Raw genomic sequence first — 27,527 nt, forward strand, 5'->3', positions numbered from 1 at the left:
AAAAAAAAAAAAAAAAAAACTAAGTATCTCAATTCCACAATTGCACTCAGAAATCAAAACAACGTCACCAAAAATTGAACATTTTCAAAAATTAGAAGAGAAAAAAACGAGGGAAATCTCAAAAATTAGGCAAAACGACGACGTTTCACAACCTACCCTCGCCGCCGATCAAACTCACCGAGCAAATCAATCCCGAAATCGGGAAAACCCACAATTGACCAAGCAAACCAAAACCAGTGGATTGTTTTCGTGCGAATGAGAAAGGTGGAAGGGTGTTAGGATCAAGATTGAATGTAAAGGAATAAAAGAAAAATCCTAACTGATAGATCTCCTTCATATCTGAGTTTACAGGATTCCGAAATACTTAAAGAGAGGCAAAGAGCATCTCCAACAGTTTCCCCATTTTCGAATGAACAGCTTCCCCATTTTCGAATGAAAAGTCGAGCCAAGTATAAATGAGTTTCTATGTTGAATTGCCTAGATTCCTTTATCGTATCAATTCATTTTCTTATCTCGGATCGGATGCTTCATCCGAGAATCTGCAGGGGTAGTGATAATATGCACCCAACACAGATTTCAAAAGTTTTTCGTTCTTTTGTGTTATCTTTATGTTACACTAATGTGTAATGCTACTATTTTAGTAATTGGAGTGAATATCGTACCAAATCAGACTGTTTTTGCAGCAGCTGCTAGCTCAGAGCAGCTGACCTGCCTCAAGTCTATGCAAGGACTGCCACAACCGTTCTCAACAACCATTAAAGGAACTGATGATGGATTTTCTTTAGAACCATCTAGGTTGCAGATCATGGCATCCATGAGCAAGCCTCCCGCTTCAGCAGCTATCCGAAGAATATCAAAATGTTGTTGACAAATGACAAGGAAAATCAGTTTCTTGAATGACCATTGCTTGAGGCTGCAAAGTGAGCTGCACCACTGTAAAATTCAAAAGATCGAGACTAGATTAGTTGAGCCCATTTTTGGAAATAAGAAAATAATAAGAACAAGCACCTGGGATTGTCATAAATCTCGATACCATTTATAATGGCATTACCATCAGCAGTTGTCCTCGAACAAAAGCTAACTCCTGGTTGATCAAGATGCTGCAAGCAAGTTAAAAATTATATAATTCGTTTATTCTTCAGGAGGAAAAAGTAAAAGATATCTTCTGGAATACCAGAGGTTTGCAACTGCTGAATAAATCACTCTTCTGTTCAATATCATCCATTCATAATTTTGTATATATACTTCATATAACTCACCTTACAAATTAGTTCTCCCGTAAATCCTCCAACAACAAGCAACTTATCTTTCACTGCAAGACTACTAACTTGAGTCTGTGTAAAACCCTCCTTGAAACTTCCGGGATGTTTCTACAAGGAGATATATTCATATATATTGTATTGTTCTAACCTAATTTGTTTGTATTTCTCTCTAGTAATGCTAAGTTAGGAATACCTTGGATGTCTTCTCCTCTAATTTCTTGAGCATCAGTAGTATCAAACTATCAACTACTCAACTATTCTGCATGAGATAACCACAGAGAAACAATCAAAAGGTTAATTCAATCCTAATATAAAGTCCAGAAAATTTTGAACATATTGATGAAAGTGAATATTAAGTTGAGTATGTGTTCTCACAGAACATAAAATATCACATACTTTGCAGTCCAATTCATGTCCATCAGACTCCAAGCCAGCCCTTTCTCTGCTACGAAATTCACACATAAATTGCTCTGTCAAAACAGGCTTGATCATCAACAAAATCACTCTATTCCTAAGTTATCAGTACTTTACCATGATTTTAACATAAATAATCAATACCACAGCACACATATTAATATTCTTTTTCTCCTACTGAACTGTCGGAGCCATCTGCTTCAGTTTTCTCCTACTGAACTGAACCAGCTTCATCAGATATATGCTCTTCTTAGAAACAACCTGTATTGATATTTCACAATTTCGTAATCAAAAGAAACCAACCAGAAACTAAAAGGGAGAAAAAAAATGAGTCAAGAAAACTAATAACCAAAGAAAATGAGTCCAGCAACCTTGAAAAATCAAACCAAAACACCACAAACCCATGCAGCACCAGATAGGAACTCATCCACATATGGATTGAGATGACGAGCATTATACAAAACAACTACCAAGGGCAAATGCATCACGGAGGCGAGAGGGTTCTCATCCTTTCATACTTTTATGTTTTGGCAAATCATTCACAACAAAATCATAACGCTGCTCTGGAAAACGATCGCTTTCCCTTCTGTTATTGTCCTTCAAGAAAAAAAAAAAAAAAACAACCATAAGCAAGTTGGGACTAAGCGGGCTAGGCGGAGACGACACGTGGCTAGGCGGAAGGAGCCGTGGTGGGCCTGACGGGTTAGGATTCCACAATTTAAAAACAGAAAACTAAAAACACATAAGCGAATCGGGCCTTAGCGGGCTAGGCGAAGATGGGCTGTGTCTAGGCTGTGGAGCCGTGATGGGCCTTTACGGGCCTTGGGGTCCACAAATTAAAAAGAGAGAAAAAAAAAGCGAATCGGGCCTTAGTGGGCTTGGCTGAGATGGGCTGTGCCTAGGCGGTGGGGCCGTGGTGGGCCTATACGGGTCTTGGGGTCCACCATTTAACAGCAAACGAAACTAAGAAGCACAAGTTTCACGAGGCCTGTAGCTGTCGGTAGGAGGAGAAGGCTGTGAGCTCTCCACGTGGCGAAACCGCGCCCACCCACGTCATCATTCATTTCCAGTCTTTATTTCCCTCCCTCCGAGAGTGAAAAACAAACTCCCTCCCTCCCTCTCCGTCAAAAAACGACACGACCATGGCCGCGCTGATCAGAAAGCTCTTGGAGTCGGTAGTCTCCGCCCGCAAGAACTCGACCTCGGATTCGTCGTCCACGTCGTCGTCGTATGCGTCGTCTCTGGGGGAGCTCGATCCGATTCCGACGGAGCTGCTGATGCAGATACTGAGGCTGGTGGGGCCCAAGGAAGCGGCGAGGCTTAGCGTGGTGTGCAAGGCGTGGCGGTCGCTGGTCGCCGACGACGAGCTCTGGATGTTCTTCTGGCAGACTCAGCAGCAGCAGGAGCCGCGTTGGGAGAGCGTTTTGTTCTCCGAGACTTATCTGCGATCCGGTCCACCTATTCAGTAGGTTTTCAACTCGGATATACAATCCGATTTTTGATAAGTTCAAATTATCGAGTCTAATAGTATTGCTGCATGTTAATTTGATCATACAAATGTGAAATATGGAAATGTTTTGAGTATTTTTTTTACCATCAGATCAGTAAAAGTTGAAGTCCGGAACATGTCTGATGGTGCTAGTTTGGATACTAATTTGGAGTACATTGTGTTTGGTAACATGTGAAAATGAAACTTTTGTTGCAGACCATTGTGGAGTGAGGTGCCTCGGTTGAGTTTGATGTCTATTTATGGTCAGAGAGCGCAAGTTCCTGGCGCTATTATCATCGATGGTATTAAGCTTCTGATATTGGTGCATGATTTCATTTTGTTATAAATGCTTTTAGTTTGTCTAGATTTTGTATTTCATGCTCTCATTTTCTCGCTCTTTGTACTGGGAAGGTGGCTCTGGCTATTGCAAGTTTGGTTGGAGCAGATATGCTTGTCCATCTGGGCAGTCAGCAACCTTTCTGGTAAGGTGTTTGCTCATTGTTGAAATTTCTTTTGTATACAGGTTCCCTTTTTTGGGGTAAAAATGTAAAATACAGGCATGCATGATATAATTTAGTCTCTCATTTACTTTTAGTTTAATAAATTGAAATTTTCTTGCCGCGTTTCTGCTAAAGTGATCTGATTTGCAGGAATTTGGTAACATTGAGTCTCCAATGTACTCCAGACTCCGCCATTTTTTTGGTACTATTTATAGCAGGTGTGTACTTCTATCATTTTAATCGTCATACTCAGATGTTCTAGTCACCATGAAACATGCGTACCTCTTCTTCCTGATGCTATAGTCTTTCAGCCAGTTTATAATACACGTTTTTTATTATTATTTAAGGTAGACAATTTACTAAGTGAAATACAAATGAGTGCATTTAAAATGATTTGAACTATAGTTTCAATTAAAGGTACACACCAACTGAACTACTGATCTACTAGACTTCCTTAATTATCATGTGGCATGCGGACTCGAGTCTCTTATGTAATTATGTATATAGAATGCAGGTGAAACCATATATGCAGCCTGTGGTTGTTTCTATACCACTCTGTCATTATGATGGTGAGTTATTGCTTGCATTAGTTCTTAGTGTTACAGTATGATCTTGTTATTTTTTAGATACCTCGCTACATACACTTTTCACCTACTTCATGTGCTTATATTCAGATACTGAATCTGCCAAAGCATCGAGAAAGCAGCTCAAAGAAGCCATATATAGAGTATTGTTTGACATGAATGTCCCTGCTGTCTGTGCAATTAACCAGGTTAGTTATCTGGAATTCTGGATCTCTTGGTTTTGGATTTGCAAACTAGATTTGAATCATTAAAAACTTTGAAGCACAAGGAGACTAGCTGATTTAGTATTGTTCTGTTATATGATTCATTCTCTGCTTCTGGATTGCAGGCAACTCTAGCTTTATATGCAGCAAGAAGAACTTCTGGCATTGTTGTAAATATTGGCTTCCAGGTCACTTCTATTGTCCCAAGTAAGCCCTCCTAAGGTTTATCTAATCTTCCTCCTGATTTACGGGTTCAAATTCTAAACTTGTTCTCCATAAATACTTTATACTTAACTGGGAGGAATGTCTAAAATTTCTGTTGTATAATATGTGATTTGCTTTCTTTAATTTCAGTAATGTCATATTAATGATAAGTACTTTGACTTAGCATACCTCTCACTGATCTTTACCTAGCATCTGACTAAGGCATGTGTGACCTGTAATTTGTTTTAGGCATATGCTTATTGTTTCAATTTCTTCATATATTCTCCCGAAATTTGATGTACTGAACTTTTTGGTTCCAATAGTTTTCTTTTAGCCTTGTTTCTTGTTGGTGGAACTGACGGAAACTTTGTTTTTGTGTTTGTCTAGTTTTAAATGGTAAAGTAATGCGGAAGGTGGGTGTAGAAGTTACGGGATTGGGAGCATTAAAGCTTACGGGGTTCCTCAGGGAGCTGATGCAGCAGAACAATATCAATTTTGAATCACTTTACACCATCCGAACTATAAAAGAGGTATAGTTCTTATCCCTTTGTGGTGAATTCTGTGTTGAATATTTATCCTCATATAATACTGTTCAGAAACTGTTAGTGCCACCAGTAGCATTCAATCCTTCTTTATAACAACAGTGTCTGTTTCTATATGTCTGTTCTTTTTTATTATGGTGAATTGCCTGATGTTATGTGGGAACCTACTGCTACAGAGGTTAGTTGAGTGTCTTAGGTGAAGAAGATCAATAATCCTCCATGCTTTCTTCGCAAGTTTTGGTACTGCGAAGTATAATTTTATCATGTTAAAGCGAGAAGAAGATATGTTTCAAGTGCATGTTCTAGTTTTTTCTCAAAGACCTGTATGATGTTGGCTAATGTTTTTGGTTAAAAATTTGTCAGAAACTATGTTATGTTGCTGAGGATTATGAAACTGAACTATCTAAAAACACACAAGCATCATTTGGAGCCGGCGGAGTAGGTTGGTTTACTCTTTCAAAAGAGCGTTTTCAAACAGGAGAGATCTTATTCCAGCCACGACTTGCAGGAGTGTAAGTATGTTTTATGAAATTTTTGCTAATTACTTTTTGCTCCCCCCACCACATTCTCTCAAATCACTGACAAGGGAAAGTAGGGTACATTCATTAAGTTGATGCCTATAAGTGGTTTAGGCTGATCTGTTCACATTTTACTGCTTTACCGCTTCGTTTATTAGAATACTGAACTTCACTGGAAATTTGTATATTGATTTTGTAATCTTATGGCTGGTAGGCGTACCATGGGTTTGCACCAGGCTGTCGCTCTTTGTATGGACCATTGCCATTCAGCAGAATTAACAGCCGATGATTCTTGGTTCAAGACTGTAGTCTTGGCAGGAGGCAGTGCATGTTTACCAGGACTTGCAGGTATCAGTCAATTATGGCATCTAAAGTGGGAAAAAAATAAGCGGGAACATTCTTTGTGAGTGTTAATCTCTACAATTCTTATACAGGGAGATTAGAGAAGGAATTGCATGGACTTCTTCCTCCATCTGTGTCCAATGGAATCACTGTCGTTCCCCCTCCATTTGGTGCAGATACTGCATGGTTTGGGGCTAAACTAATCAGCAATGTAAGCTTAACAAAAGTATTTGCATGTACATTTTAAACATCAAAATTGCAGGGGTTCCCATTCCCATGTATCTTGGTAGAAATGCTTGTTTTGAATCCATTGGTTGAGTTATAGATCAATTTATTATCCTTCTGGTCATATTTTCTGTTTCATGCTGTCTTGCACTTTAAGAACAGTATTACATAGAGTCGTAGCTTTCATCATGTGCTTGGAGTTGCAAGTATTAGAGCATTGATCTATTTTACCTGCAATAATACAGTTGAGCACCTTCCCTGGTCCTTGGTGCATGACAAAGAAGCAGTTCCGGCAGAAGTCTAAAGTCAAACTATGGTGAATACTTATGCTGGTTTATCTATCTGAGCAATGCCGTGGCTCATAAGTGATGTGGAATCCAGGTTCATCTTCTTATAACTTCCAACCAAACATAAATGGGTTTTATAGAGAAGAGCAGGGTGACATTAGAGAGGTTTCCATATTGTATACATCATTTCCATATTGAACAAATCTCCTAGAATAAGCTTTGTAGGATGTAACTAATATTTCCAATAAATTGCAGATACCACAAGCCTCATGATAAAGCGTAAGATGAGGCTTTGCCCAAGTATAGGATTGTATCAAGATATTTGTAGGTTCAAATGTGGATTTGCTATTTTCCTCAGTTTTGCAGTTTTCCAAGCTCATTGCAGTATCAACCTGATATTGAGCATCAAAAGCAGACTTCCAACAGTATATGTACGCCAGAATCAAATGCAAATTTCAAGCTCATGGATTTCTAATAGTCTGTTAACCCTATCCCACATTCTGTAGATTTCTTTTTGCCTGCTATGGTTAATGGTGCCTGCTACAAACTCCTGGACCACACCATCTATCTCGATTGAGCTAACTCCACGAGTCGTCTCCAAGTCATTATCTGTGATGATCTTCCTAATATTAGTAGCAGTTTCCTTTTCACCAGCATTGGCAAACAGAATGCCTGCAAGTTTATATGTGTCACCAGACATTGGCTCAAGCTCAGTCAAGTGTTTGAAAGCAAGGTTCCCTCTCCTCACATCGCTATGCATTCTACAAGCACCAAGAAATGCACCCCATATAACCGAATTAGGCTTTTCCGGCATCGAAATGATGAGCTCTTCCGCCTCTGCCAGCCGCCCTGCACGACCAAGAAGATCCACCATGCATCCATAATGTTCAATGGATGGTTTTATCCCATAATGATGAACCATTTGATCAAAATACTTGTATCCTCTTTCAATATACCCGGCATGCGAACAAGCCGATAAAATGCCTACAAAAATTACCTCATTTGGGTGAACTCCTTCAGCTACCATATCATCAAACAGTTCAAAACATTTTCTGGCACGCCCATGAATGGCGAAACCAGAAATGATAGCTCCCCATGAAACTACATCTTTCTGTGACATCTTCCTGAAAACTTCGTAGGCAGGTTCTATGCTGCCACACTTTGCATACATGTCTATAAGAGCAGTACCCACAGTGACACTAATCCTAGCCCCAATTCTATCAATATATGCATGTATCCACTTACCTTGGTCTAGTGCTCCCAAATTAGCACAAGCACACAATGAGCTCACAAGTGCTGATTCATTTGGAGAAACTTGAGAACTTATTAACATCTTCTGAAAGATGACTAATGCATCTGCATACATACCATTCTTTGTATAGCCTGCTACCATTGCACTCCAAGATGCATCATCCTTGGCTACCATGTTATCAAACATTTTTCTAGCGCTTTCTACTTGACCCTGACTGAGGTAACCCGAAATCAAGGAGTTCTTGGCATGTGTGTTCTCTTCCGAAAAACCAGCTAAAACTCTCTCTGCACAAACCAAACCATCTGATGAACTCGAGTACATGTTTATCAGTGAACTATGAATGTAAGTATCTGGTGCTATTCCGGCCTTAATTATCCTACCATGCACTTCTCTACCTTCAAAGAGTGCATTCACTTGGGAACATGCTTTGAGAACAAAGGTGTAGGTGTAATTGTCTGGTTTTAAGCCATCTAGTAAAAGCTTACTATAGAGCTTCAGAGCATGATAAGGGGACTTCCCCAGTATTAAACCTCTCATCATCGTATTGTAGGCAAACACATCAGGATCAGATATCCTATCAAAAGTTGATAATGCATGGTTAATATTTGACACTGTGACATAGGCCTGGAGAAGCCTCCCACCATTTATAGGCCGCTCAATTAGTCCTGATACAACTAATTGAGCATGAACTTGTCTTACTTCTTGAAAGTTGTTGCACATTTGAAGCAAAACCACGGGAGCCGGCATTCTAGCTGGGAAGGATGGTGACTTGTTCTGGTTGGGAAGAGATGGAGGAGCAACAGCAGCCATGTGAAGTCTCCAAATGGAACAGCTCTCTTGAAACTTGAAAGGAAGTGATAAGATTCTGCTTCAGTTTTTCAATTTGGTCCCTAGTGAGTAGTGGCAGCCATTATCTAGAGCCTGAAAAAAACAAAAGTCCAAGCAACAAATGAAATGAAGCTTATTGCATCCAGGCCCCACAGCGCACAACTCCAGCTCATTTTGACACATAAATTGTAAATGAACAACTTGCAAATTTGATCTTTCAACGCGTATAGGGTTCACTCTTTGGCATTAAACAATTTTGCAGCATATAGTAGCTGTCAAGGTATTCCACAAAGGGAGCTCAAATATTACAAATCACAGATGTTTTTGACCTCAGTAACTCGGTAATTAACTAGGGATGCCTACCACAATATGAATTAAACCAGATGAATGAAAAAATTGTCGCCCCCTCACAAGTTTTGAGAGTATACTAATCAGTGGAAAATAGTCTGGAGATTCACAGTAACCGGAACAGCAACAATAGGAAACCAGATGTGAGCATTAACAATGGAGATGGAGAGGAGGTGGTATGAACCCCGTTTACATCATCAGCCACAGTTGAAGGCGGTAATGCAGGGCATTCAAGACCCAATTTCCCCTCGCGGCACTCATTGGCAAAAAGGCCAGGAGGGTAGTTTCCGTAAAGGTTGATGTAGCTGAACATAATAGAAGCACATTCGTTTGTCAAGTCGTTCAATACATCTGTATAAGGGCATGCCAATTCCTTGAATGAAGCACAACACGGATCGGCAGGGTACCGTGGTCCTTTGCATTGGCTTGTGATGATGGTGTAGTTCAAAAACTCAAAGTTTACTGGACAACCTGCGATAACAGAAGACATAATCTCATCAAATTAAGTAATCTCTATTAGATATCCAAAAGAAGATGCAGATAAGATTGAGTTTATGCAACCCAGATCCAAAGAAAGAACCTAGCATGAAAAATATAAGCCTGCTTCTAACTCAGAAACCAAAGAAAGACTCTAATTGTATCATGTATATCTACTCTGTTCTAGATTTTGCAATGACATCTACAATCCCCAACATGCTTGTTTCTAGTTCCAGTGTTCCTTCTTTCTCAAAGGACCAAAATTTAAGCTCCTCGTACTGCAATTGACAAAACAATATTTGAGATCCCTCACTTTCTTTTTCCCACACCCATGCAAGTTAAAAACTAAACTAAACCTTCGTATGTCCATTACAGCCCATATACGCAGGTATATGATTGACCCATAAACCATTTGCAAACATAGTAGTATTCTGGGCAAGATCCCCAATTTCATTTTCACTGTCAAATCATATCTCAGAGCCAGTTTAAGTTTAATTTCACTACCACAAACTGAAACATCAGCGCAGACAAGTACTTAATTGCTAAGTTGATCATCCAAAACCAACTTTCCAATAACAGATCACTAGTGAAAACTTCAACATGCTTCCATTATCCAATAGAGTAATACACCATAGTTGAAACATGAAACATTAACTTCTACACCTTCTAGCACTACATTTCAATCAAAGAACCAAATTTTATGATCTATAAGCCACTCAAATAGATTTTGCATAAAAGGGTATGAAAGAAATCAAACCTTTCTTGGCCTGAAGTAAGTTCCGGCCAATAGAAGCCTGAGATTCAAAGATACCATCTGCACTTGCACACAAAAACATGAAAAAGTTCAGACCTTTAATAAATCCAAGCTCATATAAATCCAATCCTACTAAATTTACAGAACCCAGTAAGCTCAATTGGGCAATACAACACCTGAAATGAAAGTGGGAGAAGATGAAGAAGAAGCAGGGAGGCCCAACAAAACAAAGAAGATAAGAGTAGCAAAGCAGAAGCTGAAGCTCTGATTCAACACCATGCTTGCTGGGTTCTTGCAAAGCAGAGAAAGAAACCCAACAGAGAGATCAAGCTTGTTACTTTATGTTCCTGACTTTCTGATGTCCTTTTTCTGGAGAAAGAAAATAGATAGTAAAAAGAGTTTGGTGTTTTAAATACACAAGCTCAAGATGGAAAAGGAAAGAAATGGTGGCAACTATTGTTACCTAACACAGTTGAAGGAAGAGTCGTTTTTAGGTCTGAAAATGAAAATGGAGTACAGCAGGATATGCGAAAACTGGTTAACCGCGTCAATCTTCAATCTATTTATTGGTTTTTGACTTTTTTTTCTTTGTTTTCTTTTTGTTTTTCTATAATTTCTATAATATTGTTTTTGGATTGGCATAAAGTTTAGGGAAGATCAATCTTATTGCTAGAAAACTCAATCCTACTCAAGTTTTAGTTGACGGTGACTCGGTGTTAGCCATCTAACATATCAAAGAATAAAGATGACTTTTTAGGCGTATCAAGTTACTAGTTTGTGAAGCTCAAATCAGATTAATATTTTTAGAGATCACAACTGTAAAAGTTTCTTATGCCTTGCTTTATTTAGTGAAAATGAAAGTGATCTCAACTTTTGTACATAGGCCATCTCACATCAATGAATTAAAAGAGTGACTGTCCACGAAGTGAAAACTAATTATACAAGCAAGTGATCTGAAATGATCATATTACTCCCTCAAATGACATATGACAAGGTATTAGACAAACGACTTTGGATCCACGCGACATTTAATTTGACAGTTTACGTCAACTGTAAAAGATTAGTTTCCTTAATTGATTGCAAATTCAGGTTGTGAAACTCAACAAATTCAGTGTTTAACACTTTCTTGTCTTGGAATTGTGAACATAAGTCCTCAAGTAATGTCACTTGATTGGTGCTACCTCATTCAAATATCCCTATACACTTGTTTGACAACATCTTAATAAAAGCATTGTTCATTCCCTTCCCATTGTTGCACGTATGAGTTGAGACGGTTCAGTCACTATGTTAATGGGAATTATGTGTTAGCTCAACCATTCCAACTAAATCCTGCTGTCACCACAAACATTATAACCTACTAATAATGTTGATGATCAATGATGCTCCACCATTGCATAGATTTAGCACAACTCGTTCTCAAGTACAATGCCGTTCACCCGGTGACCAAGAATCTTATCGCCCGCCCCTGTGGAGTAATCGCATGCTAGCTCAACTTTCAGAAGTAGGATTCTTCTCACTCATCGGTCATGAACAATGTTCTTACCCAGATGACAGTAATTAGTTGTTCAACTATGAGCAAATCTTCTGATTCTTGTCATGTTGTCTCTGCATAGTTTGACAGATGGGTCATGCAAAGATATATGAAAAGAGTTAGGGGCCTGAAAGCTACTTAGAATCTCTGTTACATTGTAATTTTCTTTATATACAAGGCACTAGACCTGTTCTAAAGAGAGTTAGAAGACCTAGAAATATTTCTCAGAAACAGAGTGATGCCGCATTGTACAAAATTTCATTCATTCTTTTTTTTTTCTTTTCATCTCTGCACTGTTCTGTTCCAAAAGCAGCAAAAGGTTACAGCCCATTTTAAGAAAATAAAAATTAAAAAGAAAATTAAAAGCGGGTAGGGGAAGAGAAACTGTATTCGAAATTTTAAGTGCCTCTTCCCAGTCTGTATATTGCTGTGGGTGCATCATACTCCTTTTACTTTGATCCACTATGATTACCTATTCAACAGAACAGTCTCTTTCGCTGCATAGAATAGATCCATATACATCTCAGATCTCGGCTAAACAATGCTAAAGAATGCATATTTTGGTTGGGAAATGATGATTACAAAAAGCAACTCACATGAAATCTGGACTCATCTAGATTCTCCAGCAAATTAGCAATCTCAACTTGCTTTACCACTGCAGAGTGCAGCACCTGTGACAACATGAAAAAAAGTCATATATCCAATCATAGGTTCGAAACAAATTACTAAAAGCATAAACATAGCTTACTCTTTTTGTTTGCTCAAGATCATATTCAACAGACTTAATCCTGTCCAAAGATTGCATAAGCATTCGATCCTTTTCTAAAGGAATGGTAGCAGGCTTGTTGCTAAGTTCCTCGTATACTTTTTCTAATTGTTGAAGACGCTGTAAACATGGAAGGACACGGTCTTCTTCCACAGCTTCAGGTGCTGATGAATTGGTATCCGTGATGCTTTCCACCAAATTGGATGGGTAAACATTGTTATTCTGCCGTCTCCAAAATTCCAATCTTAGAATATGAGAAAATGGTATTAGTCTGACCAAGAAAGATATCATCAATCTCGCCACATGAGAGAAATTTCTCTTCTCGATTTTATCCTTAACAGAGTCAAGATGATGGCCGACTGAACTCCCTGAAAACAGACATGAATATCAGAAAGAGCGCCAAAAGGTAATGTTGCTACGAATCTTAGTAACAACATTTACAACTATGCAACAATATATATGAGAAGTGGAAAAACTGGTAGCCATATAAGATTATTAGAACAAGTACCTTCTGAATTTAATGTTGCCTCACAAGAACTATTGTTCATACAACAATCAACTGACTGATTCTGATCATGTCCCAGATCAGTTGTGACAGATTTTTCAACCAGAGGAAAATGATCATCACAGGGGTAGTAAGCACTTTGGTCTGATGCCTTGACACATAAAAATAAACCAATCAGAAAATAAACCCACACAAATGTGGTACATACATAGAAGTACAGAACCACAAATATAAAGAATCGGAAGTTTATAACTCACTTCTTCATCAACTGCAGCCAAAGCAGGACGTGCAGAACTCCTTCGTCCTAATGATGAACAAGGATCATCAATATCTGACCCTGATTCGACCATTGATGTATCACTTGCTCTACCCTGATTAATAAGTGAAAGTAGAAGAATATTATATCCAGCAGCTTCATATAACTATCTCCATGTCAAAAACTACAAATAATATTTTTCAACTAACCTTGAGCGGCCGTATCTGAACATACGAGTCAAATATCTGCTGATCATTAGACACTCTGGTTATTTCCCTCACAAATATTGCTTCAGCATTATGCAGAAGCTACAAATGAAAACCTCATGTTAACAATTACGAAACAGTTGAGTGAATATAATTCATACCTGAAACAAGCAAAAAAAAATGCATCTTGAAGACAGGTAAGATGAGGAATACCTTCATTATCTCAATATCGTTCCATGGACCTTTACTAGACCTGAGACAGCCTCCTTCGGCAGCACATGTACATGATCCACCCAGAAAGTCTGGCAACTGACTGAAAGGAGATATGTGTAACAGTGAAATGACTGGCACTGCAAAAAGAACAGTGCAGAGTATATGGTAAACATACCTTGAATCAATCACTTCCAGTAATTTGTATAAGGATTTAGGTTCCAGCACCTGGATATTCAGATAATCAGTACAGTATTCAAAGCTGAAGGAGGATATTGAGATACTACAGGGTCAGACTGTCAGAGCAATAACCTTTACCTGTATTTTTGCGATGGTCTTTACATCAAGAAATTTCTGTGCAGCAGGCCAAAGCATCTTTTTAAAGCCAGGACCAGCATTGACAATGTACATCCGATGTAATGTCTGTATATCTCAACAGTTACATCACTCATATTTTATATGAATTATGATCCACCAAAAACAAACAATTATAGAATAGAGTTACCTCAGGGTAGTAATTGGTGTCTATCTTTGTCATGGAAGCCAGGAGATTTGCAGCAGTGCGCGTGAAATTTTTCATGCCCTGTAATTCAAATGAACATCAATTTGCCAATTTTTGCAAGTAGCCACAGCTAAAGAAAATACAAACTTGGAGGGAAAATAAATTACTAAGATGGAGGTGTCGGCATACCAAGCCTTGCACATCAAGTATAGTTGTTGTAGAACATATCTGTCTCTTTGCAGCAATTGAACAAGCAGGGAATTTTTCTTGTAGAGCCCTCTCAAATTCTTGCACATGGTACTTTATGTATCGGTCTATGGTGGTGATTTGCATAATCCTACTTGGATGAGCTTTACCCAGTCTCTCTATGTAAATAGGCCTGCCTTCTTTATCAACACCATGGTACCCTTGAGGGTAATACTGCACTACTTCATCGAGCTCTCCAAATTCAAAATCCTTCAGGTTGGTTAAAATGATAATGAGTTAGAGACTTAGAGCTAACCAAAGACAGGAATTAATACAAAGAAAAAAGAACTGATTATCCTACAAATATACTACAACAATCCAACCATGAGATATTAATCCAAAGATGACATTACATTTCAAGGTCTTATTACGTTGTACAATTAGGCAATTCCTCTTTCGTAGCACAACAGAAAAGTCAAGTCTAATACATTCTAGATTTACAGCTAAATCATCAGTAACACAAATTATCCTCATTACCTCCAATATGGTATCTGTTCCGAATTCTTTTCTCCATTTAAGCATTTCTTCCCACAATTGAATTGTTTTGTCAATATTAAGGTCTCTAGCTTTCAAAAATCTACATCAGGAGGGAAGAGGATAAGATTACACAATATAATCGCCATATCTGAATAGTAAAAAGGTTTGCTGGGCAGCTACCATATTCACTAAGAGATTCGACTAACCTCAACAAAGTATGATAGTCATCATGCCTAGCAGGCAATAAGTCGTTGTCAAGGAGCCTTTGACGCAATTCTTGGACAGCAATCTCCTCTGCTGCATCCCTTACATCTTCTATAGAAACCGAGGGAACCCTGTAGTCGATTTTTCTTTTTCCTCTTTTCTTAAGAGAATGGGTGAACTTACTAGAAGCATTTATCGCCTTCTTCCTGAGGTTGCAAATTCTTGAACGCCTTCTCTCTTCTTCAGAATTCTCAAAATCTGCTCTTCTGTCTCTAAATTCATCTTGAGTTCCCCACCCTTCTAGACCTTCAATGAACAAAATGTAACCAGTTACATATCAAATACACTCTTTCGGGCTCGCCCTTCCCTTTCCCTCTTTTGTACAAGTAACATAACTTAGCCTCAATTCATAATGTCTGGAACTTCTACACAGCTTTTTTAATACAGAACAAATTGCCTTCGGTAAAACTACTTTCCAGAAAAAGCTACCATCTTGTGAGCGAGAAACCATACCTGACATCTTAATCCAGCGGCAGAGCAAGATTTGTAGAATATCTTGACCTCGAAATTTCAGTGAACAAAGGCGAATCCACAGCAAACTCTAGAATATGCATGTCACCATGTACTGTCAGAAATATAAGCAGCTTAGTTAGGATTCACATTCACACATTGCTCTATCTTCATCACACAGAAAACAAGTGAAGTAAAGTGACAGACTTTATTACTCAATAGAACAAAAAAAATGAATTTTGACACAATAAACTTGTAAAGTAGAAATCAAAAACCCCAAAATCAACTCCCCCAAAAACTCACAACACCTAAAAACAAATCCACCAAATCCCTATCAATATCTGAACCCCTGTTTGCTGCATTTGGCAAAATGTAAAGAAAACAATCACATTATTAACTCCTTCATCATAAACCACTAATTAAACCTCTAAACCAAACCACTTCTTCTTCCACCATAAAGGTGGATAGATCTGAACCAGATAAACTTTCCGAAAAAAATCCGAAACAGAGACCCTGATTCCCTGATTCTCACCCCAAATTCGCTAGATTCAATTCAATTCTCATCCTTCCCAAATCACCACCTCACCAAAACCTCAAAAAACAGAGCAAAAATTTCGAAAACCAGTCATGAACACCTCCTCACTCACTCCCTCCGATCAACCTAGACAGCCGAAAAACCCCGAAAACCATTTCCAGCTCAGAACCTCTGGAAAAACGAGAATCAGTGACGCCATTGTAGAATCTAAACGTTCATCAACCTAAACAAACCTGCTTTTTTCTTCAACACGCATTGAATCTCACCAATGCCGGTAACCCTAGCTCCGATCACGCGATCCTAAATCCCTCACCGGAGCAAAAACCACTCCACAAAAACACCGCGAAAATTAAACATCCATGAAATTCGCGTTCCGATTCCGAATCACAGATTCCGAAACCAAAAAGAATCGAAATTTATTTCATCGTCAAAATCAGAAATCAAAGAAGAAAATCGAAACCTTTGGAATCAAAATCCGATGAAGGCGTGTTTGTTCCGATTCAGAGAATCTAACAGGAATCAGAGGAGGTCTGTGTTTATAAAGAGAGAGAAAAAGAGAAAACGGAAACGGAAAATTGACGCCGGAGATGAAAAGCCGTTAGGAGATTAGTTTTCCCGAGAAAATAACCGGAATTTTCTCGAGAGAAGAAGAAATCAGAAAAGCTTGAAACAGAAATGAGAGAGAGAGAGAGAGAGCTCAATAGCTCTTCTTCTCCTACCTTCTTTTCTTTTTATTTCTTTTTAATTTTCGTAATAATCTTTTTAATTTATTTAGTTTATTATTTAAGGGGTTCGCTTATTTGGCACCGCTGTCCCCTGAGATTTGTGTACGTGGCGTTTCGTGGTTTCGTTGCTTAAAAGAGGGGAGAATAATAAATAAGTATAGTTTGGGGGACTTTGCGGCAAAACTGGACTGATGGTGACGATTGGGGCGCTAGATCTCGGATAAAGCGAGCGCGTTTAACCTTTTTTTTTTTTGCGTCACGCGCGCCCCGTCTTTATTGTTTTTTATTCGAAACTGTTGTTTTAATTAAGGGTGGTTAATTGTAATTAGCAAAGGTTAATATGTTGAGGTTTTTTTGGAGGGACTGTTGCAACCGAAACAAGTTGGGGTTTTTTTGGAGTTTACTTGGTGATGGGGAAAGGGGTTTTTTTGTAGTTCCTTCTGTTGGATTTGGAGTTCTTGGATTTGTGCATGGGCTATCAACATCTATGAAGGAGGCAATCACGCACTGTTTTTTTTTTTCGTTCGTATTTATTCGTTACAAGATGCATATTTTAAGAAGGTTGCATGTGCGAGTCACATCTTAGTTTTATGAATTTTAATTTAAAGTTATAAATGGTTGGAGGATACATGTTGATTTACTTTACGATGGTAATTAATTACAATGTTATTTTGGTTGATAGACACATTGAACTCATTCGGTGAATCATAATGTGTGATTTAAACAGCTTTATTTTGATGTAAATATTTATTATTTAAAGATATTTATGTTTTATTTCCTTTAAAAACAATTGCAACATATATTGTTACACTTATGATATAGAGGTGATCTCTCACACCCAAAACCACAAACTCACACCGACTTACTCTTAATGTCGGTGTGGTTCAATTATTTGTGGATTTGGTGACACTTAACTGAAATTGTGAATGCCAATTGAGGATTATTTTTTTCATGTTCTCAAATCTCAATTATTTGACTAGACATTGTTCGAAGTTATCTTTGTCTATCATACTCCAATTTATTTATTTTTCCCTTCTTTCTAAAATCTATAGAATCTAAAGTTTTCTTTATGTTATATAAGGACATTTTCTCAATTTAGCCTTATTTTACACTTACCTATTTTCATTAAGATGATGAAAATTCCTATATTAAGAAATGGAAAGTCAACTAATTGAGCTGCATGGAACTAGGTGAACAATATTAGGAAACAGTTACCCACACGACCAAAATAGTAGGCTCTTGGTTTGGTTCACTTCCCCCTATAAAACTGGGCACAGATTTCTCACTCACAGAAGCAGCTACAGCAGCTCTAGCCCTGCCAACTCTCCATTACTCTATACATGCCTAACCAAAATAGTACAAATCTCATCATGATCACCATCACAGTCCCATTCCCTATTCCCATGATGGGTCAATAATTCCCAGCACCTCGTCTGCATCATCCTGCGCCTCAGAACCTCCCCACCCAAAAAACCCTAATCAATGTCTTCCGTCGGCCTTCATTAACTAATACTAGGTTAAATCTTCATCGGAATTCTTGTAGTTAGTTGAAGGTGGTTAGTCCATTTACAACGACAGCAGATAACGACGCCGTATATATAGCAACGTAGGGGTTGCATGGGTCACCTAACAATAGCAGCGTTATTATTATGAAGGCGATTTCGTATTCCCGGCTTATTCATGACTGTGATTGCTAGCGATCACAAGGTTCTTGGGGTTGTTTGTTTTACCCGAGCCATCAATCAGAATCACACCCGAAGTGTTGGGGTTTTAAAGAGAGGGGATCGGTGCACGTCGGCTGCCAATTTGTGTGGATTATATTTAGTCGAGAGTTACCAGATGCGTGATTGAACGTGAATTATTGTCGTGGAATTATGAACTGTAAAACGAACTTGTAAAACAAAATTTTGTAAAAGTGTAAAACGAACTTGTAAAACAAAATTTTGTAAAGTGTAAAACGAACTTGTGAAAAGAAATTTGGTTAATGAGTGCAAACCAATTGGAGTGAGATTCTATTCCTTCTGTGATTATGAGTTTAAGTGTTAGAGGTTAGCACGGCAAATTCTCTCACTAATGTGAAGTGTCTACGACTATATATGTTGTTCTCTAGAGCATGCACTATATTATTGTTTGCCTCAAAAATCGTCTCGGCCTAAAAGAGACCGAGATTCTTTGTGGTACAATAGTCTTTCTGATTGTGCGCGGGCGTGCCAACTCGCGACCAAGTGGCCAAGCGAGGTATTGATTAATTTTGCGCCCAATCTGACTTCTTTCAAGTGATTGTAGGTCGAGGAAGGAACCGTCTCGGCCTTTAGGTTCTTTTGCCTTTGTTGCAAGGACTTACGGCGTTTTCACCGATGCTGCTCATTTTTTGTGATTTTTTGTATAAATTTGTGAGAAATAAAGTGCGGAAAGTAAAAGAACCAAAATCTAAATTGCATGAAACTTAAAGAACGGAAATTGAAGTAGTAAAAGAACGAAATTTACATTGCATGAAACTTTAAAGAACAGAAATTAAAGTAAACGCGAGAAATTAAATTGCATGTAATTTAAAGACGCGGAAGAGTAAATTGCAGAATGTAAAGAAAGCGATAAAGTACAGAAGGTAAAGAATGCGATGAAATGAAGAATAAAACTAGGCTAGATTATGAATGAAATGATTGATATTACAGAGAATTCGTAGAGAATTTGGTGTTTATATTGAAGTGTTTTTTGTGTTGGTTGAAAACCCTTTACAATGAGGTTGAGGGTCGAATATATACGATTAAAAATGCACAATAAAAGAAAGAGAATACAATTAAATATTTGAATTTCGGTCTTAATGATCGGAATTAAGATTATGCTCCATATTGCTCATTCCTTAATCACACACTATATATATATACTTTCTTTTTGAGGCATTGTTAGAATCGATGGTCTCTTGATCATGAAATATTGTCATTAATGCCTTCAAACGCAATTACATCTCGGTTATTTTCTTCCTCGATTATATATCGACAATTACGATAAATCGTCGTTATTTCCTTCCCTTTTATATATCGGCAATTATGAGAAATAACCGTTATTGTCTTTCCTTTTATATATCGGTAATTATAAGAAATCACCGTTATTACCTTCCCTTTTAATTTATTTTGCAAAGGTTAATATCTAATAGGATTTCATGATAAAATTCTATTGAGATATTGCAATAAAGCACTAAATTTTCATTATCAATCGGCCATTATTTCAAGGGCCGATTTACTAAAATTAAGTACAAACGATTCTTCGAACTTATAGTTGCACTTAAAGAATCACAAATAATATTTGTACTTAGCTTAATTCAATTCTAAGTCCTATACGTACGTACTCAAACACATCAGTCTGTCTAACCGACATGAATAATGTACAAGCAACTTCATGAATACGTACTCATGGACCACAAATTATACGTGGTTTATTTCATTAAGTAGACATCATTTTCTTTGTTGTTGGTTTGGTTGAAATCATTATATGTTTGCAGCACTATATGTCTGATCGTATAGTGATAAAAGCTTTACTTTTTTTTTTAAAAAAAAAAAAAGGTTTAACAATCAGAATTCAGGTCGATTAGGCCGTTTACACTTTTAGGTACTACACGAGTTTGATGATTAATCCAAAACGCAAAAGGCCATGCACGAATGCCACTCATGATCATTTTCAGTCATTTGAATACGAAAGGTGAACAGAAAAGAAGAAGGAGAAGAAGAGCAAAGTTGGGTATGGTTAGTGCATCGCGTATAATGCAACAAGACACCCATGCCAATCCAAAACGTTAATATTTACAAAACCTTCTTGTGGTTTCTTTGTCATTCTTCCCACTACGTTTTTGTGAAAACCCTTTACCAATATCCATTGCACAAAATCTATCTCCCTCTATATGCGAGACAGACTTGGCCAGTTGCCGAATCGATGAAATTAATAGATAACATGCCTGATAATTCTGAAAGTGACCCATTTCTTTGTTTACACAAAACATTTGTACAATGTAAAATCATAAAAATAGACCAAGGGATCTCAAATGCATGATTGTCACAAGTCTCCACCCGACCAATTCATCGATCTAGTGCACGCATTAGTTCTTTTTCTTGGTCATGTAGTGCATATGCATGCACGAGTTATGTAAACTACTATAACAATTAGGGTAGAGGTCAACTCTTTGCGTAATATACCCGAAGAGTTTAGACATGGAAAAAAAATTGGGTTAATCAAGGTCGATGACTTCGTGTAAAATAAAACGAATTAAAGGTATGGTTGAGCGGTCTCGTTTTAGAACATTGTATATAGATACGGTTCGAAAACTTGCTAAGAGCTTCGAAGACAGATATATAGTTGGCTTTGAACGCCTAGATGCCACTTAGACAAGCTGGACAACCTTATTTTATAACACTGCATACAACAAAAAATTAATTCACTACGATTAAACTCTCAAGCATATACTTTAGTTTAATTGGGTAAATATACAAATTGCATGTATGTATGTGTAGAAAACCAGAAGCGCCCTATTTAGCACATTTACACAGAACAAGTTTGTCATTTCGCATAATTTATGACGTACTATTCACGCAGTTGTGTTGTCACTCTCTCGCTATGAATATAGTTCTGCATGTAACTAATTTACACATTTGACTTTGAAAGAGAGCAATATGACGGTGTAGATGGAGATGGGAGCCGAGCTAGACTCAGGGAAGACCGTCGGATCGGCACTGTATACTTCTAGTGTACTAATGAACCAGTGACCATGGCAATACTGTTCGGAAATTGGATCCTAAGGGTTACATTCGTTTCGTTTCAAGCAAGTCTTGTCTCAACGTACGTCGACTCAGTCCGGCCAGCAGTTACGACGTACTGTTTTTTCTCTTCTTGGAGATCGAGTCGGTAGAGAGGTCAGGCGCAAGGTCAGGTCAGTTTCAACTTCTCAGAGAGCCAAAAGGGTTGCAGTTTTAGGTCACTTTCAGGACCAGTCCATCTAACAACGCATTCTATAGTCCTAAATTGCGAGCATAGCTTACCCTACTGTGTTTATTTAGGTCAAGCTCTTTTCTTCACTGTTCTTTCACTTGTCTCTTTCTCAGCTTACACCTCCCCCTCTGTATATTGTGTTGTCGTTTAACCGGTGTCGGTATTGCAGCTATTAAACCCAGACATTCCATCTATAAACCCTAGACACCTCTCTCTCTCTCNCNTCTCTCTCGTCTACTCTCTCGTCGTTCACGTACTACTCTACTACTCTAGTACGTACGTACTACGTACTTACGTACGTTACGTACGTTACGTACGTACGTACGTACTTACGTCGTACGTACGTACGTACGTACGTACGTACGTACGTACGTACGTACGTACGTACGTACGTACGTACGTTACGTACGTACGTACGTACGTAGTACGGTAGTACGTACGTACGTACGTACGACGGAGTACGGACTACGTAAGTCACGTAACGGTCTAAGTTACCGTAAGTTGTAACCGTACGTACGACTCGTATACTACGTNTAACGTTACTAACTTCGTAACGACCTTAGTACCACGTTCGTAACCGTAACGTTAACGTTTACCGGTAACCGTTTACGTTACCGTTAACGTTAAACGTTACGTTACTTACGTTACGTTACGTTACGTTTACGTTACGTTACGTTACGTTACGTTACGTTACGTTACCGTTAACGTTACCGTTTACCGTTACCGTTACCGTTACCGTTACCGTTACCGTTACCGTTACCGTTACGTTACCGTTACGTTACGTTACGTTACGTTACGTTACGTTACGTTACGTTACGTTACGTACGTACGTTACGTACGTACGTACTACTACTACTACTACTACTACTACTACTACTACTACTACTACTACTACTCTCTCTCTCTCTCTCTCTCTCTCTCTCTCTCTCTCTCTCTCTCTCTCTCTCTCTCTCTCTCTCTCTCTCTCATAAAGATTCACATTGTGAACCAAGGTAACCCTTTTGCATTTGATAAATCGAAAACCTACCAATAATGGTCTGGAGCGCCTGACCATATTACGCGTTATGACATTAATTTGATTCATGTTGCTTGAATTTGTTTATAATTCTTATATTTAATTAATCGAGTAAAGATAATAAAACAACTTCAGATCATACTTATAAAAGATGAGTGTACATTTTGAGTGCCAAAGGGTACAATGCAAATAGGTATGAAGTGTACATTTAATTAATCGAGTAAGGATGATAAGACGGCTTCAGATCATACCCATAAAAAATGAGTAGGTTTTGAGTGTAAAGAGATACGAAGTGTACGTATTTTGTCAAGATTGAAGTTTAACATAAAGAAATAATTACACATTCCTCGATCTCGGTCTTCGATCCTCACCGCCTTAGAAATTTCATCCTCTCTATTTTAGATCAGTTTTCTCTTGCAATTCATGTCCCTCCAATTCTCTATCAGACACACTACTATTGTGAATGTTTTTTTTCTTTTCTTTTTTTCTAGAACTAACTACGTACTCCTATATAAACTTCTCAAAACACATCTCCAGCATATGGTGTTCCTCGTTTCAATCTTCAAATGCACTGAAAATCAAATATATACAGTGGTTAAAACACTGTGATGAATTAAGTAAAAGAAACAAATCAATAAGTTACCGCGACAATCTATTTTGTCAGAAACTTGAAGAAAAACCAGTGACCAATGCGAAACGATCAAAGGGCTCTCTCCCCTCTCCCGTGATTACATATCTGTGTTTCTGACACCCGGCATTTCGAGCTTTCCGCTACACTACGCCATTGTTATGTCTATTCCATAAGTCTATTGTCTCTGTCGACTACTGGGTCGTTCTTCTTCTTTAACTTGATCAGAGAAAAAGAGAGAGAGAGAATTGAGTCAGTTGGATTTTTCTGTGTGAGTCGACCCTGCTGGGGCTCCCATGGTTAGCGCCACATATACGGTGGACTCATGAGGGTGCTGATCATGATGATGATGAAGACTATATGATTTGTTTTGTCTTGCAGATTCACATTCGAATTCATTGTTTAATCATTCACTCAATCTTATATTCCACATTCTTTTGCTTTGGTTTTCTCATTTATGTGATTTTCATACTCCCACTAGGGTCAAACAACGTACCCATCTTCTTGTCAAATATTTCTAATTAAATCTTTTATTTCATCCAACCAACTTCAAATTAATATTTATTGAAATAATAATCTTTGTCCCTCAACTATATACAAGTATATATGCCCAAAATCTAGATACAGATTGTAAAGATTGTGAAAACATGCAGTTTGTCTTTCTCAACTGTTAATTAAACAAAATCAAAATTAAGAGAAAAATTTTCATGAGTAGTTATTATCTGATACACATATATAATTAGTAATTTTTTGGTCGATCTAAATTAATAATAATTGCATGGATTTTACATATATATATATATATATAATTGGCGTTTTATACGTGAATGTATGATTTGGATTATGTGATTGTAGAGTAGAGATTTGTTAATTAATTTCAATGACACTGAAATAAGAAGAATGTAAAAACTAATTGGCAGCTAAAACTAGTTGGGGGCTAGTTTTGTTTCGTTGAGCAGACTTGTTTAAGAATTAAAGCAGAAGATGTTGTACAGAATAAGAATCTAATGCAGCAGACTATCACGTCTCACTATCTTTTCTCTAGGAAGAATCTTAATTAACTAATAAACAATGTAATTAAGAAAAATCTAGACCTCAAAAAACACATTAGAGTACATAATTGCCGACAGCAAAATCTTGACCAACAGCTTTTGTCATCACAACTCACAAGATACCTCCTTGCACTTGCAGGTCAATGCAGTACTCTTTGGCCATTGGAATTGGAGTGTACCTTTTTATTTTTAGCACTTGGAAGAAAGGCAAGTGTTAATCTCTAGTGACCAATGGCTTGTCCAATGCCAAAAGATCACAACGAGATGTCACTTCACTCTGCACTCTCGAATGTTGTTCTTGGACATCGATCAAAATCTTCCATTAGAAAGCTTCTTTTGGTGCAAAATGGGAGAAAATGTGTTAGAACTCTAACGGATAGATATTGATGAGGTCAGGAAGGTGGTTTTCCGGTAAGGTTTTAACCGTTTCTAAGTATCGCCCTATCGGTGGGTGGTTCGTATGTCAGATTACGAGATGTTTGTCGCGGTTAAGTCTCACCATAGCTGGTGGATCACAAAGAAGCTGATACTTATGTTTGGTGGCATAATATATATATATATATATATATATATATGTATATATATATTAGCCATGTTAGTGGCTATACCAGCATACACATTGAAATCCCACCTTGTCTTTAATCGTAAACCATATTTGCCGGCTAACTTAATACTTGAAATCGAAATTCGACTCATGTTCGAAATCCAAACTTGGGGGTTTGGATTGAACAAGAAAACAGTTCGAATAAAGTACTTGCTTTTGTCCCTAAACAAAGACTCCAAGATAGATTTGCAAATGTGAGTCAATCTCACTTCAATCAACAAAGGGAAGCATACTGCAGACGCATGTGCCTTTATGCACTTGGAAACTGTAGATTCTGCTATTGCCACACAGTAAAACCAACAAACAAAAAGCGAGTAAATATATACACGAAACGAAGCAGAAGAGCCAAATTGCTTTATCCTTAAGGCTCTTCTTGATCGAGCTAGCTAGCTAGTCCAAAAGATTTTCACAAAAAAAGGGGGTACTTGTCCTCCAGTCCCTTCTTCATCCTCCTTCCCCATAACAATGTACCTCTCTTTCACTTTTCGTGCTTTGCAAATTTGCATGCTAGCTCCAATCTAGCAACAAACTGGGTGAAAAGTTGGAACAGAATCGAAACCAGAATGGAGACCCACGATTTTGTGGAAGATGAATAAGAGGGGGAGGTGTGCCACTATACTGACTATAGCAAGCAATGGGGGAAACATGGCTTAAATTGTGGTGGGTTTGTATTGTCGTTTTAGTGTTCACAAGGGTCCCCAATATTGATATCTCTATCATCTGTTTATATTGTGCAGGCTGCTTGCTTCTGTTTTCACATGCCTCGTTACAGGCCAACATGCCCAGCTGCTCTTAAGATACTCAGAAGATTTTTACTGTTTTGAAGCCCACGGATTTCAAACTCCATTTTGGAGTCGAGTGGTAGTAACTTGAGTAATAACTAGTAGTGACTATAAATGCTACATTTATATGTTATGGTATACGTACATCACATCATTACATTTCTCCCATATAGGTATGTTTTGCAATTTTTGTTTAAGCAAAATGCATTGTAGGTGTAGTATTGAGCAGTACGTGTATTTTATACTACTGTAAGACCACGTGGCAGCAAATAGAGTCGTCATTAAAGTAGTATTCTTTGCTAGTTGGTGCTTGTTAGAATACATGTACGTTGTAGAGATTTTTGATGAGTCTTTGTAATCAGTGGTTTAGGCTTCATGTCCCCCCTTGTATTCAACAGTTTCATTAATGAAGGCTTGAGGGCAGCCGCACCAGCTCTTTGTTTCAAAAAATAAAAAAACCACGTGGTAGTCTGACGTGGTCTTTCATGCCAATTAAATTTTGACACATGGATTTTTAACAACTAAAATATAAACTGAGGTTTTATATTTTTTTATGAAATGGTTTTCATGGGTCTTTTGTGAGTTTAGACTAGGGTCGATAGTATAATGTTTAGGGTATAGGGTTAGGGTTTAGCGTTTAAGATTTAAAAAAATCAACAAGAAACTCAAAATTGTCTTTGACAAAATAACTAAAATAGTTTCTCATCATGAAAATCCACGTATCAAAATTTAAATGAAATAGAGAAACAAGTCAGAATGCCACGTGGTTAACTTTGATCTAATCACACCAAAATCCACATCTTAATAGATTCACATTTGATCTAATCACACCAATATAATAGCGGAGTAGTTAACTTTGTTGAGTAGTTCATTTAGTAAAGCTGTTAATTCGAGTTACCTAGTACCTACCTAAACGGTAAATTATGAGACAGAAAAGGAACAAGGACAAAAGGACAGTGGTGAATCCAAAGCCAAATGGGCCACCAGCATTAATGAACTCAGAATTTCAGAACAGCATCATTTATTGTTCAGGGTTTGGCCCATTCCAGGGATGCTACCGTACCATTCCCTACGTCCATTGACTGTCCCTCGGTAATTTCATATTTTCATACAAAAATAAATAAACTTTTTTTTGATACTTACAAAGTTAAATTAAAGAAGAACCAAGAAATATAGAAGGTAATCGACCAAAAGAAAGGATTAAAGAATAAATAGAAAAGATTATGTCAAGAATGAATGTTATGGTTAGTGAACGTAAATAACACAAACAATACAAATTTTGAGTCACTAACACTCTAACAGGCAATGCTACCTTTGCGGATGTTGTAATTAAGTTTGTCCCTTGATTAATGAATTATTTCATTATTTTCCAATAAACAGGCAATGCTAGACTATCGAGCTCGAACCTATCTTCATAGGAGAGTCATGAGACCAAAAAAGGCATCGAGAATAGGCTAAATGAGTAAAGAAGCCCAATAAGCTTGAGGTGAATACTTTATACAAGGCCCAATTACCAACCTGATATACATGAGAATGATGAGATATATACAGCTTTTGGCAAAATGTT

At 37.8% G+C, this 27,527-nt stretch overlaps 4 protein-coding genes across 4 annotated transcripts in view; 1 reads left to right on the forward strand and 3 right to left on the reverse strand.

Moving 5' to 3' along the window:
* LOC101315036 (uncharacterized WD repeat-containing protein C2A9.03-like) overlaps positions 1-208 on the reverse strand; it is a 2,322-nt gene extending 2,114 nt beyond the window's left edge. Inside the window, exon 1 of the mRNA XM_004296069.1 lies at positions 157-208. The gene's annotated coding sequence lies outside the window, so the exon portion shown is untranslated. The remainder of the gene's footprint in view (positions 1-156) is intronic.
* Positions 209-2,818: 2,610 nt separating this feature from the next.
* On the forward strand, positions 2,819-7,125 carry LOC101291506 (actin-related protein 8-like). The gene is made up of 13 exons (XM_004294828.1): positions 2,819-3,141; positions 3,382-3,467; positions 3,577-3,647; positions 3,816-3,883; positions 4,173-4,234; positions 4,340-4,437; positions 4,578-4,659; positions 5,044-5,186; positions 5,562-5,710; positions 5,931-6,064; positions 6,151-6,269; positions 6,529-6,664; positions 6,826-7,125. Exons 1-12 carry the CDS (start codon positions 2,819-2,821, stop codon positions 6,601-6,603), a joined length of 1,410 nt encoding a protein of 469 aa, XP_004294876.1. The 3' UTR covers positions 6,604-6,664; positions 6,826-7,125.
* A 1,701-nt stretch (positions 7,126-8,826) lies between these two features.
* On the reverse strand, positions 8,827-10,758 carry LOC101291803 (GPI-anchored protein LORELEI-like). The gene is made up of 4 exons (XM_004294829.1): positions 10,693-10,758; positions 10,406-10,598; positions 10,233-10,289; positions 8,827-9,469 (listed from the first exon to the last, which is right to left on the reverse strand). Exons 2-4 carry the CDS (start codon positions 10,506-10,508, stop codon positions 9,105-9,107), a joined length of 525 nt encoding a protein of 174 aa, XP_004294877.1. The 5' UTR covers positions 10,509-10,598; positions 10,693-10,758; the 3' UTR covers positions 8,827-9,104.
* A 1,240-nt stretch (positions 10,759-11,998) lies between these two features.
* Positions 11,999-16,867, reverse strand: LOC101292099. The gene is made up of 15 exons (XM_004294830.1): positions 16,638-16,867; positions 15,646-15,757; positions 15,135-15,438; positions 14,929-15,028; positions 14,395-14,661; positions 14,209-14,286; positions 14,022-14,126; positions 13,882-13,931; positions 13,707-13,806; positions 13,497-13,595; positions 13,289-13,402; positions 13,035-13,182; positions 12,509-12,894; positions 12,357-12,431; positions 11,999-12,257 (listed from the first exon to the last, which is right to left on the reverse strand). The coding sequence occupies exons 2-15, from the start codon at positions 15,650-15,652 to the stop codon at positions 12,237-12,239; spliced, it is 1,854 nt and encodes a 617-aa protein (XP_004294878.1). The 5' UTR covers positions 15,653-15,757; positions 16,638-16,867; the 3' UTR covers positions 11,999-12,236.
* Positions 16,868-27,527: the final 10,660 nt, after the last annotated feature.

The sequence above is a fragment of the Fragaria vesca genome, linkage group LG3 (genome assembly GCF_000184155.1).
Source record: "Fragaria vesca subsp. vesca linkage group LG3, FraVesHawaii_1.0, whole genome shotgun sequence".
NCBI lineage: Eukaryota > Viridiplantae > Streptophyta > Magnoliopsida > Rosales > Rosaceae > Fragaria > Fragaria vesca.

What these genes read in the sequence shown, in the direction of transcription:
- LOC101291506 (XM_004294828.1), top strand. Translation starts at nt 2,819, where the DNA reads ATGGCCGCGCTGATCAGAAAGCTCTTGGAGTCGGTAGTCTCCGCCCGC. An exon ending in TGGCGCTATTATCATCGATG is followed by an intron (nt 3,468 to 3,576) that starts GTATTAAGCTTC and finishes TGTACTGGGAAG; the next exon opens with GTGGCTCTGGCTATTGCAAG. An exon ending in CAGCCACGACTTGCAGGAGT is followed by an intron (nt 5,711 to 5,930) that starts GTAAGTATGTTT and finishes TATGGCTGGTAG; the next exon opens with GCGTACCATGGGTTTGCACC.
- LOC101291803 (XM_004294829.1), bottom strand. Translation starts at nt 10,508, where the DNA reads ATGGTGTTGAATCAGAGCTTCAGCTTCTGCTTTGCTACTCTTATCTTC. An exon ending in TTCTCCCACTTTCATTTCAG is followed by an intron (nt 10,290 to 10,405) that starts GTGTTGTATTGC and finishes GTGCAAGTGCAG; the next exon opens with ATGGTATCTTTGAATCTCAG. An exon ending in CTTACTTCAGGCCAAGAAAG is followed by an intron (nt 9,470 to 10,232) that starts GTTTGATTTCTT and finishes CTGTTATCGCAG; the next exon opens with GTTGTCCAGTAAACTTTGAG.
- LOC101292099 (XM_004294830.1), bottom strand. An exon ending in TACTTGATGTGCAAGGCTTG is followed by an intron (nt 14,287 to 14,394) that starts GTATGCCGACAC and finishes TTTGAATTACAG; the next exon opens with GGCATGAAAAATTTCACGCG. An exon ending in TAGATGAGTCCAGATTTCAT is followed by an intron (nt 12,258 to 12,356) that starts GTGAGTTGCTTT and finishes TATTCTATGCAG; the next exon opens with CGAAAGAGACTGTTCTGTTG.